At 38.4% G+C, this 22,014-nt stretch overlaps 2 protein-coding genes across 3 annotated transcripts in view; both read right to left on the bottom strand.

Annotated features, from left to right (window-relative positions):
* Window positions 1–469: 469 nt before the first annotated feature.
* TCF24 (transcription factor 24) lies at window positions 470–7,357 on the bottom strand. Its single transcript, XM_045560561.1, has 2 exons — window positions 6,968–7,357; window positions 470–657 (listed from the first exon to the last, which is right to left on the bottom strand). Exons 1-2 carry the CDS (start codon window positions 7,355–7,357, stop codon window positions 544–546), a joined length of 504 nt encoding a protein of 167 aa, XP_045416517.1. The 3' UTR covers window positions 470–543.
* Window positions 7,358–9,089: 1,732 nt separating this feature from the next.
* Window positions 9,090–22,014, bottom strand: part of PPP1R42 (protein phosphatase 1 regulatory subunit 42) — a 38,757-nt gene continuing 25,832 nt past the window's right edge. For both annotated transcript variants that reach the window (XM_045560559.1, XM_045560560.1), the window contains 3 exons: window positions 19,540–19,671; window positions 16,794–16,953; window positions 9,090–9,683 (listed from right to left, as the gene is read on the bottom strand). In XM_045560559.1, the coding sequence (XP_045416515.1) occupies window positions 9,659–9,683; window positions 16,794–16,953; window positions 19,540–19,671 (317 nt within the window). In that variant the 3' untranslated portion in view covers window positions 9,090–9,658. The remainder of the gene's footprint in view (window positions 9,684–16,793; window positions 16,954–19,539; window positions 19,672–22,014) is intronic.

Raw genomic sequence — 22,014 nt, 5'->3', positions numbered from 1 at the left:
AACTAGTGATAGAAGTTACCGCATCTTTGTATTACTACAACAGTCTTTTCACACATACTCAACTAAACTGAATACATGATCTCACACCTTCTAACTGAAATGGCTTCTTAGACCAACAGTAAGTACAATCTAGTTTTCACAATAGTGTAATACTGGTGTATTACAAACACAGATACGTTTAAACTAGGAAGATTATACCAATAGATTTCAGCTTATCAGTTTTTAATGGATATACGACAGAAAATGTGTGCATTCTTTGGATATACAATTGTTTGTTTTCATATGTCTTTTTCCTTTTTCTAATAGTTTCTCTTCCACTATAGAGCAGTGACTCTCTCATACTGAATAAACTGTGTGTTTTATATAAGACCGATTATTTCATTCCATGTTTATATTAGACAGACAAATCTAACATCCAACTATGCATTCATATGTAAACTTTCAGAAATGATATTTGTTAGGTCTGATATAATAAATACAGAATTATTTCATAGTATTTAAAACAACAGCCACCACTGTTACCAGCTCCTACTATGGGAGAGCCTAAGGCTGTGAGTCTGTTGGACTGTTGTCATGATTTGTTTTTTCTCCAGAGACGGAATGCTTCAGAAACTGACCAGTAGCACCAATGTATAATCTTGATCGCATAGGCCATTTCTGAAAAAGAATATTTATTTTGTTATAATGTTGATGAGAAAAATAAATAAAAAATATTTAAACAAGAATTCAAAGGTTAGTAACTATGATATATACAGCATAGTCTGTAATGTGAAAGATTCCAAATAGCCCCATGCAAATGCAATATTATGTAGCTAATAACAATTAATTATGAAACATAAGGAACATGAAAAATGTTTTATTAATGCTAACAGTAAAAAGCAAAAGTATTCCCAGACTTTGACTATAACTATAGAAAGAATATGTGTGCATGTAGACAAGAATTGTAAGAAATCATGGAGAATGAATATAGTTGAAGTGTAGAAAAATATATCTACCCATAATGTTTTAATTTCAAACTAAACCTAAAACAAAATTAAGCCTAAAACTAGATCTCTGTCTTTAAAGATATTTTTAAAAGTTTCATGTGGTAAGTATTACATGTCTACACTTGTCAAGATCCACAATAGCTGGGTGCAGTGGCTCATGCATGTAATTCCAGCACTTTGGGAGGCCAAGGCAGGAGGATCACTTGAGGCCAGGAGTTTAAGACTAGCCTGGGCAACATAGCTACTGAATCTCCATAAAAAATTAAAAAATTAGCTGAGCATGGTGGCGCATGCCTGTAGTCTCAGCTACTCTGGAGGCTAAGGCTGGAGGATCGGTTCAGCTGAGGAGTTGGAGGTTGAGTGAGCTATGAAGGTGTCACTGCACTCTATCCAGCCTGGGTGACAGAGCAAAACCCTGTCTCTTAAAAAAAAAAAAAAAAGAAGAAGAAGAAGAAAAGAACCATGATTAAAAGTGACTAATTCTACCATTGAAATGTTTTCTCTAGCTAGAAGTCATATCTGGAAGTTGTAAATATTAGAATATTTGGTGTTATATAGATAGAACATCCAGATTAAATATCTGGATGTATTGGTGTAATACAGTTCTAACCTTTCGGTAATAATCACATTTGAATTACTGATCATGATTTTTCTCAATTCATCTTTGTGATGGAAAACCTCCCTCTCAAACAATATAATTTATTGCCAGACAGGCATAATGATGAAAAAACATATGAGTAGTACTTTTAGAATGGAACTGTTTTTTAGGGGGAGGGAATCATATAATCAGTTAAGTTCTGAGGTCCTTGGAATACTAATCAGAGAAATACCATCTTTCTTAATACAAAGATAGACTAAAAAAAAGTACAACTCCCAAAAAGGTAAGCAAAGTGGTCCCACCCTCTGCAGAGAGCAAATGCTGCCACAATCAGGCTACCTGTCTTCAAGAGTGAACATCCACAGGCAGGCTGCTGGTTACATAGCACCATGAAATGTTTTTAAATGTTTGCCAGATAATCCACAATGCTCAAATAGAGGTACAATTATTAATATGATCTGGGTTCTCAACCCAAGCTGCATACTGAAATCACCCATGCAGGGGTGGGGAACCTGCGGCCTTCTGATTTCAAGACTGTTCTTTTTTAAGCACCAAAGGAGGCAAGAAAAGCTTCAATCTTTCTCTGCCACACTCCTTTTAATAAAAGGATTTGTTCTGTAAAATTCAGAGTCAGTCAAAAGGCCACATGCAAGGATCCAGAAGGCCATATGTGGCCCCGAGGCTGCAGGTTCCCCACCCCTGAGCGGAGCTGGAATATAAACTCTCATTGTGCTTCTGAGTACAGTTATTTTCACCTAAACTGGGATTCCAAATGTAAAATGTAGCCATAAAGAATAAGTGGGCATGCGGTATTAACTGGAAAGTTTCTATTCTGTGCCAACCAACAGAAGTTCTATTTTTTACGTCTCCAGATGTGACAAGTGAGTTTGCACCTATGTAGTCCAGATCATTTAGGAGTCCTAAATTCAGATTATTCTGGCCGGTAATCTATACTTTAAATATAGATAAAAGATAACATTTATGTTATTTGTAATTTAAAATGGTCCGCTCCTATGTAGTCTTCCTCTAAATAACCTTGTACATTATGTTTGATACAGTAATAAGACTGACACTATGCTATGTTTTGCAAATCCATTTCAATTTTTTTAAATAACACGTGTATTCTTATACATTTTAGGTGTATCACGGTCACTGATCCTGTCCTTGGGGTCTTCCAAAGGCTACTTTGCTGAGGTGTTTAGAAGCTAGACTGAGGTTCATTTGATAGGTCAGGACCTGGCATTGTTATATCAGATTAAAGTCCTGCATTATACCAAAGACCCCACTGCTGGTAGTGTTAGGGACTGTTTGTGTCCCCCCCAAAATATATATGTTGAAGCCCTAACCTCCAAGGTGATGGGATTTGGAAATGGGGCCTTTGGGAAGTAATTAGGGTTAGATTAGGTCATGAGGGACTAGTGACCTTTTAAGAAGGGGAAGATCTCTCTCTCTGTCCTCCTCCCTGGTGTACATGCACCAGCGAGGAGAGGCCATGTGAGAACACAGCATGAAGAAGGCCAGCTAAAAGCCAGCAAGAGAGCCCTTGCCAGGAATTGAACCCTGCTGGCACCTTGATCTTGGACTTTCCAGCCTCCAGACTGTGAGAAAGTGTCAGGACCTGGCATTGTTATATCAGATTAATACATATAGTGAATAGTGTAGAGCAGACTAAAAGATGTAGCGAATAGGGTATGGTGGCAGAAATCAACTTCAAACGCTGGATTTTTGGCAATATTATACACCGGTGCTTCTCCACCTTTTAAACCCCTGCCCCATTTTCATAAGCATACAAATCTCAAGCTCACATCTTAAATGTAATTTGAAAATTGTGTGACAATTATAAAACTAAAATCAAATAAAATCAAAATACCATGGAATGCTTGCCTGGTGGTTCTCATATGTGCTACCCAGGCCCTACTGTGTTGAGAATTGCTCTGAATGAATCATTCAACCAAGTGTGGACACAAATGAAGGCATCTGTTTCTTTAATCTTTGCTAGGATATAAGTAATTAATGAAGCAAACCTAAAAATGTATACGTGGATTTTTGCCTCATTTTTCATGGATTTTATAAAATAATAAAACTTTCCTTTGCATCCTTGATTTTCAAAAGGTTTGCAATGAGTTTAATCAACTTATTGTAGACACATAAACAGTTTTAAGAATGAGGAATTAGGCCGGGCGCGGTGGCTCATGCCTGTAATCCTAGCACTCTGGGAGGCCGAGGCGGGTGGATCGCTCGAGGTCAGGAGTTTGAGACCAGCCTGAGCGAGACCCCGTCTCTACTAAAAATAGAAAGAAATTATCTGGCCAACTAAAATATATATAGAAAAAAAAATTAGCTGGGCATGGTGGCGCATGCCTGTAGTCCCAGCTACTCGGGAGGCTGAGGCAGTAGGATTGCTTAAGCCCAGGAGTTTGAGGTTGCTATGAGCTAGGCTGACACCACGGCACTCACTCTAGCCAGGGCAACAAAGCGACACTCTGTCTCAAAAAAAAAAAAGAATGAGGAATTAAAATGAAAATAGAATATTGGTTAGGTGGCATGTCACCTTGATGCCAAAAAAGCCAGTTGACTGATTCACATTTCACTTTTCAATGGTTTGTTTTAGCATTGTGTAGATTAGCACAAACCTTAGCTCTACTTTCCCTAGTAAGATATATTTAAAACCATGTACTGTGGTTTCATTGAGCTTAGAAAAATCTAGCAAACTCCCAATTAACCAGAGCTGAACCTGAAACTGAAGACCTTAAAAATGCACTCTTGGTTTAAATGACCCCAAAATAACAAAACCTTATGTTTATTTTTTAAATTATTGTTTACCTATATTATAAACAATGACGCTTAAGGGATATGGCAATTAATAAAGTCCTATGTGTTTTTCTGCCAATGTAAAGATCTGAAATATACTCCTGTTCTCTTGGAGATTTACTGCCCTTAGGGTGACTGATGCTGATTGAAATTGCTAGTACCCCAAAGGGATAAAAACTGCTATCTTAGGCTATGCCCTAGGATCCCAGTCTCTTAAACCTTCCAGTTTCATTTGAGATACTCTTAAAGTGAGTCCCCAACAGTGCTAACAATACTGATAATAAGGACTGATGATTCAAAATCATGGCTTTGAAATAATTGTTAAAGTATCTTTGATAATCAAAGTAAGACTATCATCGGAGTAACACCATGCTGTAAGGCAGAAAAATAAAGTCATTTCAGAATACTTGTTACTAAAAGATACAACAGTTTATTATAATGAGCCTTTAGTTACCCCAAAAGTACAAATAATGAGAATATTTTTCTTTCTTTTGAATTAATCAAAGATAGGCTTAACATTTAAATGTTTTGTTATTATCTTAAAATAATGTGTTAACAGGCAGTTTCAATTATGTACATAAAATCTCTTCCCTCTGATCTTCCAAAACACATAATTATAGTTCTTTTATGACAAATGTAACATTCTCCCTTACAGTATTGTTATTTGTACTTTTGTTTTCATCTCTATAATATGTTCAATTAGGAGAGGGACTGAGTCTTACTCATAATTGTATTCACTCTCCTAAATCAGTGCTTTGCACATAGTAAGAATTCAATAAATGTTTGATTTTAAAACTTGTTTTAGTCACTTGCTTAACCATCAATTTCTTTTTAAGACATAACCTTTGGCTTTGCATCATCATCTCTAGAGATGTCTTTTAAAATAAAAATAGTTAATTCAGAGGACAAATGAGATTTGCTTTTTCTCAAAATAGTTATGATTACAAAAACATTTGATACATGCATCAAGTGCAAAAAAACAGCTTGCTATGCTTATTGTTACATGAAACTGATGCTTATAACATTATTCAAAAAAGCACTGCAAGAAACTAAGGTGAAAAACAACTCTTCATATCTCATTCTGAATTATATCTCTCACGAAAGAGGCATTTAACAGTTTCTCTTTGTACTAAAATATACTTAATGTTAAACTTTCTTAGAGTATATGGCAAATGTCAAGTCAAAAGAAATGTAACATTAATGTTATATTTGAATGGGAATCTAATGCACACTGTAAGACCCCTTAATTAGTTATGAGTGACTTTTCTGCTGAGATTATGCTATAAAACTCATGAATAGGATGGGGTCTATCAAAATTATAAATAAATATTTTACCTTTTTATATTTAATGTTTGAAATGGTTAAAGTCTATCATCATTTTGATTATATTTCCAAAGTAAATTTTGTTAAACCTCACCTATAAATATGGTAAAGCACACTCTCTAATATTAACTGATATTACATTGTAATAAGTTAATTGCAACTTACAATTCAGTTTAGTTCATATTGTAATTTACAGTTAAGTTCAGTTATCATTAGAGGGTGTGCTTTACTATATTTCAATAATTATTACTTAAAAAATTTATTTAACACTGATATGTTAAGGCTGAATCCTAACTTTGTGTGTGTCAAAATACTTCAGAATGGTGGAAACAAAACTTCGACAATTTAGCTTTGGCAAATATAGAGAAGATGACACTTTTTGAACAGAAAGCCCAATCAGTGTAAGGTTTCAAAACAAATCTAGGAGAAAAGGATGATGCAAAGACTAACTACTGCAATATAGGTAATAAATCATAACCATATATACCATATCAAGTGAAAACTGTTAGTTAACCATTCTATCTATATATAAATTATGCAAAATGGGTTCTCTTGGCTAATTCTGTACATTACAGAATTTGAATGTAGTGTTTAATCAATTCACTCAACATATATGCCAAACTATTATGAAAATTACATTAAAGAAATGTAGTTTTTTTCTAACATTCTTGGTAGCTGTCCAGTCCATGAGAATTAACCTTTATGTAAACAGACTGAAATAGTACTCCATTGGGGTTCTTACTTGTTTTACCAAAAAAAATTTCAACAGTTTTCCTAGGATTGCTTAGGGGCAGATAATTCCATTACTCCATTTAATACATGAAATCCTTCAAATATCCCATAAAAATACAATAGAAGGGTGATTATGTAAATTAAAACTCTCAAAAATTCTCAAAGGAGCATAAATGTAACTCAGTATTAAAAATTATCAGGACGTGCAACCAAGTCCCCATTTCTCACCTTGGAAGGCAGCAAAAATCCTTAGACTGCCTCCTGTATGGGGCCTCACAGCCCCCTACCTAAACCCCCCAGGTTTAAACGCCTCACCCACTACCTGCGAACCTTTAAGGAGCAGTCTCTTGTAATGGGGACCTTGCCACTGGGTGCCCTTGCAGGCCACAGCCGCTCTCCTGGTTAGTCCTCAGCTCACTGGTAGGGAGGAGTGAGGGTTCGGTGGCATCTACGCAGACAGTGACAGAGAGGGCAGGCTAGGCTGTCCTGCTCCCTGCGGGGCGCCCTGCTCACTTACCTTGACAGGGTGCAGGTAGCCGTCGCCGCGCAGGGCGCCTAGTCCAGGGTCCGCCGGCGCCTCGGCATCGTCCTGCAGGCTGCGGGTGAGGTGCGCGATGTAGGTGGTAGCCAGCAGGAGCACGTCCAGCTTGGACAGCTTGGTGTCGGGCGGCACGGACGGCAGCGTGCGCTGCAGCTCCAGGAAGGCGTGCCGCAGGGTCTGCACGCGGCTGCGCTCCCGCGCCGCGTTCGCCGCCGCCGGCCGTCCGCCTCCGGAGCGCGCGCCACCCGCGGTGCCCGCCGGCCCCGTCCCGGTCCGCCCGGGGCTCGAGTCGCGGGTGGCGGAGGCCGCGGGAGCAGGCTCGGCGCCGGCGCTCAGGCGGCCGCTCGCGGGGCGTCCGCGGTCCATGGCGGCTTCCCGCGCAGCGCGCACTGCGAAGGGCGAGAGTGCGGTGAGGCCGGGCGCCCCTCTCTGCGCGACCGCCCGACGTGGCTCGGGCGCTCCCCGGGCTCCTGCTGCCCGGGGCGCGTTTTGCCCCTGCGCGTCGGGGGAGAGCTGGGTTCCCGGGCCCCTCACACGGATGAGGAGAGGGGCACGGTGCCAGCTCTACTCATGAAGGACAAATTAAGCGAATGGGCTATTTCGCCCGGGAAGAAAGATCTTGGAAGCACAGCTCGGGTTAGGCACTTGCTCGCCCTTCGGCAATATAATCTGGCCAGCCCCGAAGGAACGGTGGCGCGGGTCCTTTTCGCCGCGACACGTCAGCCGCCCCCAGGCCACTCACGCCGGGGGGAATTCCTGCCCGAGGAGCGCGGGACCCCCTAGTCTTACCTCGGACCACGGCACCCGCTACCGCTCAGAGCCGGGAACCGCGCGTCGCGCGTCGGACCGGGCCCTTACCTCTCCTGGAGCGGCTGAGTGGGGCTCGGCTCCGCTGGGCAGGGGCGTCGAGCCGGGTCTGCGTGGCCTGGGCCGCGCCGCTCACTCCATCCTCGTCCGGCCGAAGCTGAAGCCGACGGCCACTGCCGGATCCCGCTGGCCACGCCTTTTATGTGGGCGCCCCCGTGGCCGGGCGTGTGTGTTCGCAGGCGACGCAGGTCGGGGGGAGGCCTGCGCCCACCGGAGGGGCTACGCCGGGGCTGAGGCAGCGCAGAGCCGCCCTCCCTCCCCCCGCAGCCGCAGAGTCATTAATCAAACCGCTGGGGGGGGCGCGGGGAGGGTCAGACAGGCGAGGCGGCCGCCTGGCCCCGCCCCTGCGCCCTGCGCCGGCCCGGCTTGCCCCGAGGCCCACGCGGAGGGCGCCGCAGAGGTGGCGGCGGTGGGGTCGGCCTGGGCTCCGTACAGCGGGCGAGGCCTCGTGAGTCACCTCGCCCCGCCGCCGTCCCACCGCCTCAGGCCCAGGCTGATTCCGGGCTTCTTCCAGCCCGGCGCCCAGCTGAGGCGGGAACGCTACCGTTTGGTTGAGCGTGACTTTTAATTTTCTGTGAGGAAATGTCGAGTGTGCCACATCGAGGTTCTAACCTTTTATTCCACCACAAGGTAAACGTTTCTTGTTGCCCTTATTACCTAAAGCAGGGGTCCCCCTCAGCACTCCCGGGCCAGTTTATGGAGGCGCTCGGAGGTAAACTGCCTTTCCGTCAAGACCCCCAGTGCTCCCGTTGTAATACTTTAGGAAGCTCCCAAACCACAGCGACAGCCCCGAGACGGCGGTCGCTCCTCCGAGGGAGCGCGGACCCTGGCTGGCCGCCTTCGTTGCCCCTGCAGGGCCACCACTCTCACATTATTTGGATGTAAAATTCGTTCGTGGCTTTGCACTTGGGGACCCTCGGGAAGCGTGGCTTACAGCGGTGCGAGGAGGGTCCGATCCAAGGCTCCCTTGCAAGTGGGCGCTGCGCCCCGAGGCCCGTTCAGAGCCGCCCCGGCCAGCGCTCGGCCCGGGCGCCCCCGCTCCTCCGTGGCTGCCGCTGGTCCTGGGCCCGTCGCCTTCGCAGGGGAAGGTCAGAGTGGACTCAAGATACTTTGTAGCAACGTAATTAGGATACGCTCGAAACAATGCCTACAATTTAAAGAGCAGGACATTTTCTTCTTTGGGGTCAAAACGTAATATCAAATTTAAAATGTCACCAAAGAAACTGCTCGTGTGTGCAACGTAATCTCATACTTTCCAGTAGATTTCTACATTGGAACGATTGTACCAAGCGGTCATTAGTAATGGTGGCGCTATTTGGATGTACCGGCCCACACATTAAGTATGTTAGTGAATCAGAATGATCCTTAGTCTTTAATCTCAATTCTCGTCCGATAACTGTAATTAGATTTACACTTTGGAAAGCAGCACACCAAAATTCCATTGATTCAAAAAGGATTTCCACTGCGAGTGAGAAAGCACATCTTTTCTCAGTAAAGTGTATATGATGAAGTATAAAGCAATCACTTGGATCCTTGAATTCACATGTGGAAAGCCATGTTTCAGATTGTATAAAGAAGCAAATCAAACAGGAACTTAAAGGGTTTTTGAATGTAATGAGATACCGTAAAACCACAAGCCCACAAAAGATGTTGTTGCCTGGTCCTATAAAGTTAAAAAAAAAAAAAACCAAACGTTTCAGATCACTTGAGGCTGAATTGTTTTCTACAAACAAATTGTCTTATACTTTTGTGTTCTCTAGAAGGTGAGGTTCATGCACATCATTTTTTGTCAGCAAGCTTTCAGATTTTTTTCAAAGAGAGGTTCCTGTATTTATAGAGAGAAAAAAAAAGCAGCGTTAAATTTAAAAAATGAAAGTATCACAAAAAGGTAGCAAGCATATAGAATCTAGGACACAATAACAATAGTAAAGGCTAATGATTAATCACCAAACTGTATGAATCTTCTTAGGCTTTAAAGGAAGCAGAAACAAAGATTTTCCTCTTGGGGGAGGGAAGACTGTGAAGAATCTATGAGTTGAGAGAGGTATGGAAATAAGAATATTGGAGGGAAGGTGGACCAGGACTGGGGTGAGACAAGTGAGTTGTCTGGGGCTCCTTGAATTTTGCACCCTTGGCACCTCACATGCCTCATAATAACCCAGCCTGCTAGAGTCTCCTATTAAGGTGGAGTGGAGGGGCTACAGAGGCTCATCACTGCTAACAGTGGTGGGACAGTGGCCAGCCATGCTGCAGGTGCAGAAGAAAGGACTAAGGTAACAAAACTGACCACTGCGGGTCACTTGCCTGTCCTTACTGCTGCTACTCCAAGGAAGCCTCTGATGCTTACGGAGTAGTCCTAATTCCTAAAGGAAACTTGTACTTACAGTTAAATTCAGAGGATAAAAATCTTAAAATTTGTAACATTACATAAATAATTAGTAACAGGTGCCACTTAATTAGCTCTTTATATATGCTAAATGCTTAACAGGTTTTTTTCTTATTTAGCCTTTACAAAAACTCTTTGAGGATTTTACATTTTACAGTAGAGAAAATAAAATTGAGAGGGATTAGATAACTTGTCCAAGGTCACATAGCTAGCAAGTGTCAGAGACAGGATTCAAGCCAGGCAGATTGGCCCTAACACTTGTGCTCTTTACCTATACTATTCTTTTTAAGATTTGTAGAATATTTATAATTTGCAAAACATTTTTAATCTATCTCAATAAGGGACATACTTTAAGTAATGTGACTCCCTGTTAACAATCCAAATACTATTTTCATAGTATATCTTTCTTAGCAGTTCTTAATTGTGTAGTCTTCCAAAAAGTACATGGCTTTACAGTGCTGTGGATTTTATTTCGCTGGATGTGGTATATAGGTCTTAAAATTATATCTTTTTTTCTAAATATGTCAAACAATTTGCAATATTAACTAGTTAAGATTGCCTTCATAATGCAAAATAATTATATTAGTGAAGAAAATGTTTTATATATAAAATATTGAAATGTTTTATAGGTACATAAAATAGATTAATTGGTACTTTTTTTGCCTTTCAACTATTTCCTTTATTGTTTAAATTAGGTTGTAATTTACATAGTTAAATTCACCCTTTTGAGTGTGTAGTTCAGCAAGTTTTGATAAATATAGTAACGATAAACTTCCCTCACTTCCCAAAATTCCATTGTGTTGATCATTTGTAGTCAACCATTGCCCCCAGCCCCAGCAGCTACTGATCTGTTTTCTGTCTCTATGGTTTTGTCTTTGCAAGAATGTCATACAAATAGAAACATATAGTATGTAGCCTTTTAAGTCTGTCTTCTTTCACTTAGCATAATGCTTTTTCGATCCTTCCATGTTGTTAAGTATATCAATAGTTCATTCCTTTTTATTGCTGAATGATATTCCATTGAATATATGTACCATAGTTTCTTTGTCCATTCCCCAGCTGAGACACCTTTGGATTGTTTCCAGTTTTTGATGATAAGGAATAAACCATTATAAACATTTAAGGTACGGATTTTTAAAAGGTTTTCATTTCACTTGAGAAAATACCTAGAAGTGGGAGTGCTAGATGTGGCAAGTGTATGTTTAACTTTATAAGGATATGTCAAGCCTAGGCAACATAGTGAGACCCATCTCTACAAAAAAATTAAAAAATTAGCTGGGCATGGTGGCACATGCCTGTAGTCCCAGCTAGGCTGGGGCAGTAGAATCACTTGAGTCCAGGACTTCTAGGTTACAGTGAGCTGTGATCGGGCTACTGCACTTCAGCCTGGGTGACAGAGCAAGATCCTGTAACATAATTATTGTCCAAAGTGTCTATACCAGCAGTCCCCAACCTTTGTGGCACCAGGGACCAGTTTCATGGAAAACAATTTTCTATGGACCAGAGGGGAGGGCGGTGGGCAGAGATGGCTTGGGGATGTTTCAAGCACATTACATTTATGGTGCACTGAAACCTCCCTGCTAATGATAATCTGTATTTGTAACAACTCCCTAGCACTAGCTTCCAGTGCTAGTTAACACCTCAGCTCCACCTCAGACCATCAGGCATTGGATTCTCATAAAGAGAGCGCAACCTAGGCCCCTTGTATGTGCAGTTTACAGTAGGGTTTGTGCTCCTAGGATACTCTGATACCACTGCTGATCTGACAGGAGGCGGAGCTTATGTGGTGATACAGTGATGGGGAATGGATGTAAATACAGATGAAGCTTTGCTCTCTCACCTGCCACTCATCTCCTGCTGTGTGGCTAACAGGCCACAGGCTGATAACAGTCCATGGTCTGGGAGTTGGGGTCTGCAGGGCTAGACTATTTTTGCATGAGAGTGCCAGTTGCTCCATATCTTAGCCAGCATTACTAGGATATTTGTTTTCATTTTTTCCCTTTTATCCATTCTAATACATGTTATTTTTTTTAAGAAAAAAGATTGAGCCAATATTTTTAAATCAGATGATTTCACAATCTAGATATCTTTTTTGTTTTCACTTTTTCCCTTTTATCCATTCTAATACATGTTTTTTCTTTTTTGTTTTCACTTTTTCCCTTTTATCCATTCTAATACATGTTTTTTCTTTAAGAAAAAAGATTGAGCCAATATTTTTAAATCAGATGATTTCAGTCTAGATATCTTGCTTACCAGTTAGTGTAATTTCTCAAGTTCATCATGTCCACCTGGCCACACTGTTCTGGAGCCAGGAAGCTACAGTTGCCTTTAGTTGGGCATGTACTTACTCTTTAGTTCATCTTAGTTACTCCCTCAGCTGTACTCACTCACTGTATCTGCCTGTTCCTAAGGGCATTTTTGTTTGACAACCCCTAGCAGAATAGTTGAGAGCTTTGCTATTTAAGTCAGTGAGCTGGGTCCAAGTCTCAGCTCTGTTCATGGCAGCTGTGCGACCTTGGGTCCTTCTGACTGCACCTCTTCAAGCCTCATTTTCCCATCTATAATATGGATATTCTTTTTTAGAGATGGAGTCTTACTCTGTAGCCCAGACTGGAGTGCAGTGGCACCATCATAGCTCACTGCAGCCTTGAACTCCTGGGCTCAAGCAATCCTCCCGCCTCACCTTCCAGAGTAGGTGGGACTACAGGCATGCACCCCCACTCCCGGCTGATTTTTTTTTTTTTTTAAATGTGGAGATGAGATCTAGCTATGTTGTGCAAGCTGGTCTCAAACTCCTGGCCTCAGGCCATCCTCCTGCCTTGGCCTCTTGGAGTGCTGGGATTATAGGCATGAGCTACCATGCCAGGCTGCAAAATGGGTATTCTTACAGGAGTCCCACTGTCTTTTAAAATTTGTTTGGGTAATGAAGATTCAGCCTTCAAAATATTTTAAAATGGAAAATAACTAATATAATTCTTTTGAATTAGGTCTTATATAACTCTTGCTCACAGAGTAAACCATTGACAGAGTTGAGACTAGACTCATTTAGTCTGTTTTAACTAAAAAACTTATGTTGCTTACCACTGTTACTTTTTTTTTTTTAGGGGGGGGAATACCCTAATTTCAAAAGGGTTCTTTGAGAACTGCAAATCAAAATGTTAACATTATGCCTACATTACTGACTTACACAAGCTTATTTTGCATATAAAATTAAATAGACTGAGGTTAGGTTTAACAACGTATAGTTCTAAGCATTCGAACTTTGCATTTTGATCTTTAAATAAGACCATCCCAGAGTTTTGTGATTAAAAATGGGAGTTTTAAAAATTCTTCTTGAAGCACATAGATCTGTTGTTACAACTGTTGAAATATAACCTTAGCAGTGGTGAAGGAAAGTTATTTTAACTGTTATTAAAGTTCACTTTTTAATTCAAAGAAACCTAATGGTTTCATATTCTACCAAAAAGATACTAGGTATTTTAGAAATAGTTAACATTTCTAACAGTGAACATTTCCTGTGAATTATGGGTCCCAGTGATTCACATTCCTTAAAGGTATCTGAAATTTAAGGGCATTCTAACCCATCTAGAAAGTTATTTTTACATTAACAAAAGAGATGTAATGACTCTATTAAGATTGCTTGGGCTTGAAAGACAGTTAAATAATCAAGTAACAATTTACTTTTTTCATTGTACAGTGCTGTACAGTATTCTCAGTGGGTCTTATATGCAATATATAAATGTATTTAATGTCTATTTTAAATTACTAAGGCCCAAGCACCTCCTAGCATGTTTAAAAAGAGAGGAAACATCTGTCAGAAGTATTTACTGTAACAAAGACAGAAAGAAGCAATAATGTGTACCTTTTTTGTTTGTTTAATACCATGCATTATTTTTAATTGAACCGTGAAGGCATTTGTTCAGATTCAGGCTTTAAATAAAAAATAGTTTTGACCTAATCTTTAATTAAAGTGTACATTGATAGTATCAAGTTCAGTTTGAGGGTCAAAAACAACGTCAATGAGTCTGACTTTTTCCTCCCTGTAGGGAAAGCAGGCTTGTATAAATATACATGAACACAGATTGCATGCATTTATAAAAGAGGTGGAAAACATTCCTGTCTTTGGACAGATGTTGCTTCACTGTGCTCCATGTAGGATACAAGCACAGCCCCCAGTGTGTAGAACCCTAAAGGAATGTGGGGCACATACTTTTTTTTGGAAGATGCACTCCAGCCTTATTTCTACCTCTGAGCAGGCTCCCCACCTTGAATATTAAATATAGACTGTAGGAGATATGTCTGCTGATGCCAGCTCATTCTTTCCATTAAAGTAATTAAAGGGAGGGATTGCTTTAATCAATTTTCTAGAAACTGAAAATGTATTCTTTGTGTTTGGGCTGGGTATTTTGATTTTTACATTTTACTGACCTTCTAGCTTTATTCTTATTATCTCTTAGCTTTATGTTAAATTAGCAAAATGTTAGTAATAGGCATATCCTAAAAATCTATATCAAGAGCTTGATGAAATTCCATAATATATTTGATCACCTTTTATCAAAGAGAAGTATAACTGATATTCCTATCTAATACGACTTGAATCTTTTGAGATACCAAAACAGTATTTTGGCATGCCTACAGTGAAAATGTTACCTGAGAAAATAACAAACATTTAAAAGAAAATATTTATGTACTGTTTTTTCACAGGATAAAACTGAAGACTCAGGATTGAACATATTTGACTTTACAGATGGTGGCAGAAACAGGACATTCTTTGTGTTCTTTTCACCAGGAATACCTCTATTCTGCTGGTTCCATTTAGGATAGCCTATCTTTGTAGTACATAGTAGTTTATATTTTAAAAACGCATTTAGCTCTGTATTTAGTATTCCTAGTTTGGAAAATGAAGGTAGAGTGATTTATTTCCTATTCTATTAGTGCACTCCTAGTGATCCGAGCTTTGCTCAGGGCTATAAAATATGTGGTATGTGCCACAGCCCACTACTGATTTAACTAGTGTATGTGTCAATGTATAGAATTCACCAACGTTGTTTTCTGAGGCTGTGTCTATTTTGTTTTATTTTCCACATTGATGATATACTAGTAAGATTTTTCAAAATGCTTGGCAAAGAAACAAAACTCAAGAACACTGTTGGGGAATTGATAACAGTTGTATACATCTTTAAGAAAAACTATTGGGGTGCTGTGGACAAGCTACAGTTTTTCTGGTAATGGGAATGGACATAAGCCACAAATTCTCACACAGCACTGGTTTTATTGTGAATAGAGGCAAGACCAAAATGAGGACTCCCTGCTTATCCTTTTGCCTCTCAAGTATGTTCCAGACTCACAGACCTCTCCCCTAAGCCTGCATCCTGGCAAGCCTGTGCCACTCCGTATGGAATAGAGTAGGACAGTGCAGCGGTATTGTTCATGGGGCTTCTTCAGGTGGGCTCTACTAGGGAATGCTAAGTCATCCGTCATCCCTTGATTGGACCTTGCAAAGAGGGTCTCATGACAAACCCACTTTACCTTCAGCAGGCAGTCTGGGAAAAGGAAAACTATTCCAAGGTATGTCTACTGGCTCTAATTACTTTCTCAATGAACTATGCTATTGCTCTTTATTATATTGTGATGACTAGTATATTATTATAAAGATCAATAGAGCAATCATTATATTAATTATAAATGAAAAAATAAGTTGAATGAAAAATTTATAGAATTTATTATGACCTGGTTTATAATGTCCATAGCACTTATACTGTAGGGTAACTGTATCACATTTGACTCCTCAACTAGCTTGTTGCAAAATATTTGAGATCAGGATTATCTCATTTGAGTTTTTATATTCAGTGTTGCCCAGCATATGACATATATCTAATGTTTTATGAATAAATGAAGTTATTTTCTGATGTGATTTATTTTCACATCAAAGTGATGTCATTTTTTTTTAAACTAAAAAGCAATTTTCTCCTCATCAGGAGATTTAGAACTGATTCATATGGAGCTAAATTATATATATGCTCAAGGTTTAGAATAGTGATTCTTAAGCTATTTTTTGGGTCATAAACCCCTTTGAGAATCTAATGCACCTTCTAATCCCTCCTTCAGAAACAAGAGGTTAAGAACCTTTAGTTTGGAGAAGTGATAAAAATAGCCTACTTTTGTAGTCCTCTGGATTTCTCCTTTCTGCACCTATATCCTTTTACTGCAGTCGCCCACCCACTGGTGGACCCATCATCAACTGGGCCTCAGGCATCTTTACCTACTGCTTCTGGGACTGTCCTGAGTCACCTGCACTACCTCGGTGGGTATATACAGTCTGTAACTCCCAAACTCTTCTGGAACCAGCCTTTCCCCCTGCAACTTTATGACTGTTTGGGCAGACCAACAAGGAACTCTTTTTTTCTTTCTGTGTTTGGCCAGGAAGGATTAAGAACAAGAACTAGGAAGCAGATGGAGGGCTTCTCTTCCTCTGTGTTGTTGACAGTGAGGGTGTCTCGTCCCCCCCACTAAAGAAGGTAAATCACACAAATATTTGAAAGAACCTACCCCATATCTTCAATAATTTTTCTGTTATCTTCTTGGGAGCTTTCTGGAGATGCATTTCCAGTTACAGGGTATCTCTGTATTTCAGAGAAGAAGACTAATGTTGGCTTACCCATCTGTGGGTAATAAACAGGAACTATGTGATGCATTGATTCAAAGTTACCTGTAGCATACAAAGAATTAAAAGCATTCTACTTTGAAACTGAATAACTAAGTTGTAACAATGGCATTTAACAATTATATTTTATGAAATGGAATTAAATAAAGCTAAATAGAGACAGTAAAACCAATGATAGAATTAATATCCAAAATAAAATATCACAGACTTTCATACATAAACCCCTATACAGGAAAGTTGATGGCCAACTCTTATAGACAAAATGGGAATGCCAATATTAATATAAATATTAACTGCCTTGAGAGCTGGAGATGGTGGCATCCCTATAGTCTCAGCTACTCAGGAGGCTGAGGTGGAAGGATCATTTGAGCCCAGGAGTTTGAGAACAGCCTGGGCAACATAGTGAGACCCTGTCTCTAAAAAAAAAAATTAAAAATAATAAATAAATAAATACCAACTGCTTTGAATTTTACTGTTCTCAGTTAATTTATTTTCTCAAAGTGTTTAGCCTGTAGGGAGTATATTAGTCATGTATAGTTTGGGGATATGTCCATACCTTTATTTTGGCATTTAACATTACTTATCATTGACCTATTTACAGATCCTCTTTCCCACAGTGATTTCCTTTTGAGTGGGGACTGCTTTATTAACCTCTAATCCCCAATGCTTAGCATGGTCCTGAGCATATTCAAGGTGCTTAGTAAATGTTGATTAATTGAATGCATGAATTTTTCCATAAAAATGCTATGAAAGTAAATGCTAAAAGATGTGCATGTATTTTAGATTTTATTAAAGTATTTGATTATGTTTCCAATTTTGAGTCATATAGCTATATGGCTATATTTACGATAAGATTTTTTTTTTTTTTTTTTTTTTTTTTTTTTTTTTTTGAGACAGAGTCTTGCTCTGTTGCCCAGGCTAGAGTGAGTACCGTGGCATCAGCCTAGCTCACAGCAACCTCAAACTCCTGGGCTTAAGCAATCCTTCTGCCTCAGCCTCCCGAGTAGCTGGGACTACAGGCATGCACCACCATGCCCGGCTAATTTTTTGTATATATATTTTTAGTTGTCCAGATAATTTTTATTTCTATTTTTAGTAGAGACGGGGTCTCGCTCAGGCTGGTCTCGAACTCCTGACCTCGAGCGATCCACCCGCCTCGGCCTCCCAGAGTGCTAGAATTACAGGCGTGAGCCACCGCGCCCGGCCCGATAAGATTTTTTAATCATAAAATCCTTGAAGTCAAGGATTATAATTCCTATAATTTTACCATAATCCCCCAATATAGAGCTCCAAATTTACAAGCCTATAAAAAATATGTAAAAAATTATGTATTTTATGTGTATTCTTGGCACCATTGTCAAAGATCAGTTGACTGTATACACATATATTTATTTCTGGGCTCTCTATTCTGTTCCATTGCTCTGTAAGTCTGTCTTCTGCCAGTACCATACTGGTTGGTTTTGTTTTGTTTTTGTTTTTGTTTCCCTGTAGCTTGGTAATATATTTCAAATGTAGGAAATGTGTTGCCTTCACCTTTGTTCTTCTTTCTCAAGAGTGATTTGGCTAGTCATGGTCTTTAGTGGTTCCATATGAATTTTAGAATTTTTTTTTTATTCCTGTAAAAATGCCATTAGGATTTTGATAGGGATTGCACTGAATCTGTAGATCACTTTAGGTTTTATGGATATTTTAACAATATTAAGTCTTCCAAATCACGAACATGGGATGTCTTTTCATTTGTGTCTTGTTTAATTTCTTTCATCACTGTTTTGTAGTTTTTGGTATACAAGTCTTTTACCTCCTTAGTTAAATTTATTCCTAGGTATTTTATTCATTTTGGTTCTATTTTAAGTGGGATTGTTTTCCTAATTTCCTTTTTGGATAGTTTGTTGTTAATGACTTTAAACATTGTTTTTGTTATTTAGGGTTCACACTAAATTATAAAGAGATTACTAAGGATTGTTTTGAGAAAATTAAATGACTAATTTTTAAAAATTGTAAACTTTGACACATTATAATATTATTTTGTCAAATTCATTGGAGAAGTTAACCATTAATTAATGTAATTATCCCTGAATTAGGAAGAATTTGTGAAATCTTTTAAGATGAAGGAAACTATGTCATTTTTAGAATTGGCTCAATTCTGGGGTGAAGGCAATATTAAATCTTATGAGAACTTCAATATTAATAAGGTGCTTTGGCATCTTTGATGTAATATTGAAAATACATAAAATACTGGAATCCCTAGTGGCTTGGTTTCACAATTTACTTAGCTGATTGTTGTTTCACCATTGCATAACTGATATCATGCACTTTTGCTAGATATAAAATTATACATTTTTTCCCCACCCTCATGGCTCTACATTTATATGGCTGACACAGTTATACCCAATATGAACCAAACACAGCTTTTGTTCATGGTAACTACCATTTTCACATATAAACATTGTAGGCAAAATTTCCTATACAAGATAAAGTTCATTTATCTTTATGCACAACTAAGTTAAAAACAAAAAACAAAACTTAAAACACCTAAAGAAAAACCACTTATTTCTTGGCTTTTTTTTTTTGTTGGTTAGAATATTCCCTTTACTAGAAGAAGTGGTCAGTTAGCGAATGACAGTAGCTTACTTATGTATGAGTTGCTTGCATCCTCGTTTTTACTGCTTTTTTTCTTGCTGATTTTTTGGGCATCTTTGGATGCTTTCCAATTCATTAGGAATTGTCTTTCCACATTTTTAATTTCTTTTCCGTCAAGAAATTCTGGAGAAAAATGCATATGTTTAAAAAATACAATATATACATGTAAATAATTAATATATAAGTGAAAATATATACTTCTGGTTTAGGCTACGTGAGTTTAAGTTACACCATAAGCTGAAATAAATTTCTTTTTAAAATATATTGTTTATACAACTTATGTATCTTTTTGAGCTTTTATTTATTTTTAGATTTTCTTCTGATTTCAAAAAGAATATGTGCTTAAACATAAAAAGGCTCTGTAATTATTGTCTGTACCCTTCCTTCTTATCACTGCCAAAGATAATAACTATAAACAATTTGGTATATGGTCCCCCCCTTCTACGGTCATATGTAAACTATATTGTTATTTTTAAAAACAAAAATGTTATACTCAATAAAAATTAAATCATATTATCTATTGATTTAAAGAATATTATTATTATTAGGAAAAAGTAAAAATTGAGCTTCTTAAATTGCACAAATAACTTTTGCATGTTGTAAGATGCAAAAAAAAACTAAAAGAAAAAAATTAAAATTGTCTTATTCTACAGTGAGAAATAATCACTGAAAACTACTGATAATACTTCAGTGCATTTCTTAGCATTTTTTGCTTCCTATGTATGTATGTGTATATATGTGTATATTATATAAAATTGGAATCCTCTATTTATATAGTTTTGCACCCTGCTTTTTAATATTGTATTGTGAGCATTTTACCATGTCTTTCTTTAGACACAATTTTTAATGGCTGGTGTTCTATTGTATGTGGATATACTATAAAACATCGAACAATTCCCTTATTATAGGACATTCTATATTACCTATATTAATTTTTTAATCACATGAATACAGATGGCCTTCATTTAATTAGAAAAACTATTTTTTCTAATAAAGTTTCTGTGTCGTAAGTTTTTTTTTAATTTATTTTTTAGAAACAGGATCTTGCTCTGTTACCCAGGCTAAAATGCAGTGGTATGATTATAGCTCACTGCGGCCTTGAACTCCTGGGCTCAAGTGATCCTGCCTTAACCTCCCGAGTAGCTGGGACTATAGGTGTATGCCACCATCCCCAGATTCTATATAGTAGTTTTTAAAATTAGATATTTTCTCTCATCATCCATGTAATGTCTTCCACTAGATCCCAGAATGTAGAAAGGATATAGTAAAATTTGTTAGATCATATTCTTTCAGGGAAAATGACAATATTCTGATAAAATATTAGTTATACTACTAAAAAAATACTGCCACTTAAATATGATCCATAAGATTGTGTTATATCCAAAGTATAAAATAAAGTGATGAAATAGGAAATATAAACTAGAATCATAAATTCTAGAAGTAAAATTGTTTCCATATCTTATTTCATGTACTTTTTTTTTCATTGAACAATAGCACTCTCTAAACTATAAGAAATTGGCTAAATGTTTGATTGTCAAAATCTTAGTGCTTATAACTTTACATTAAAGGTCATTCTTTTAAGCTCAGTTTTCCCAACCACTGATGTCTTTCCATATCTGTTTTTATTAATAATTATATAATTTGTTAATATATTTTTGAATGGGATATGTGTAATCAGTACTTTCTTTCTTTCTTTCTTTTTTTTTTTAAGAGACAGAGTCTTGCTCTGTTACGTGGGTTAGAGTGCAGTGGCATGATCATAGCTCACTGCATCCTCAAACTCCTAGGCTCAAGTGATCCTCCTATCTCAGCCTCCCCAGTAGCTGGGACTATATCAATACATATTTTTAAAACATCTGTTATAAAGATAAGGAATTAACAATCCAAGTCTTTTACCATAATCCCTTCTTGCTCATGTGAATGTTCCAGACAGCTGAGGAATGACTAGGAGATTGTGCCTCATTTAACCTGATGTTGTATCATTTCTAGCAAATGATAGAGGCTTACTTGAGGCTAATAGGTGTAGAAGTGGTTCAAGAGGGGAAGCCAGGTAATGGACACAAGATCAGAGACCTGTGTGACTTATTTCATTTTAATGGGTTACTCTCAACACAAAATTTGCTTCCACTAATGCTAAGGAAACCAAATATGTGGATTGTTACTCTATTTGGTGAGGACTAGGTAACCTGAAAAATATAAAATGGCTCCCATAGTCCTTTTTTGACTGGGATGCAACAAACCAGGCCCTCAATTAACTTTGTGTTTTTTGACTTTACATTTAGGAAGAAGAAAGAAATCAGAATAAGACAAGCTAAAATCAAAGAGAATTTGTTATATGTGCATATGTTCATAGAAAAAAAGATTAGAAGGGCATATACTAAAGTGTTAATAGCATAACTATGGCAGGATTTTAAGTGATATTTTCCTTTTCTATATTTTAACATGAAATTTGTATTAATTTTGTAA

The sequence above is a fragment of the Lemur catta genome, chromosome 9, assembly GCF_020740605.2.
Source record: "Lemur catta isolate mLemCat1 chromosome 9, mLemCat1.pri, whole genome shotgun sequence".
NCBI classification, from domain to species: Eukaryota; Metazoa; Chordata; class Mammalia; order Primates; family Lemuridae; genus Lemur; species Lemur catta.
This window is presented reverse-complemented; position numbering and strand designations above follow the sequence as displayed.

What these genes read in the sequence shown, in the direction of transcription:
- TCF24 (XM_045560561.1), bottom strand. Translation starts at nt 7,357, where the DNA reads ATGGACCGCGGACGCCCCGCGAGCGGCCGCCTGAGCGCCGGCGCCGAG. An exon ending in GCTACCTGCACCCTGTCAAG is followed by an intron (nt 658 to 6,967) that starts GTAAGTGAGCAG and finishes ATTCTTTTTCAG; the next exon opens with AAATGGCCTATGCGATCAAG.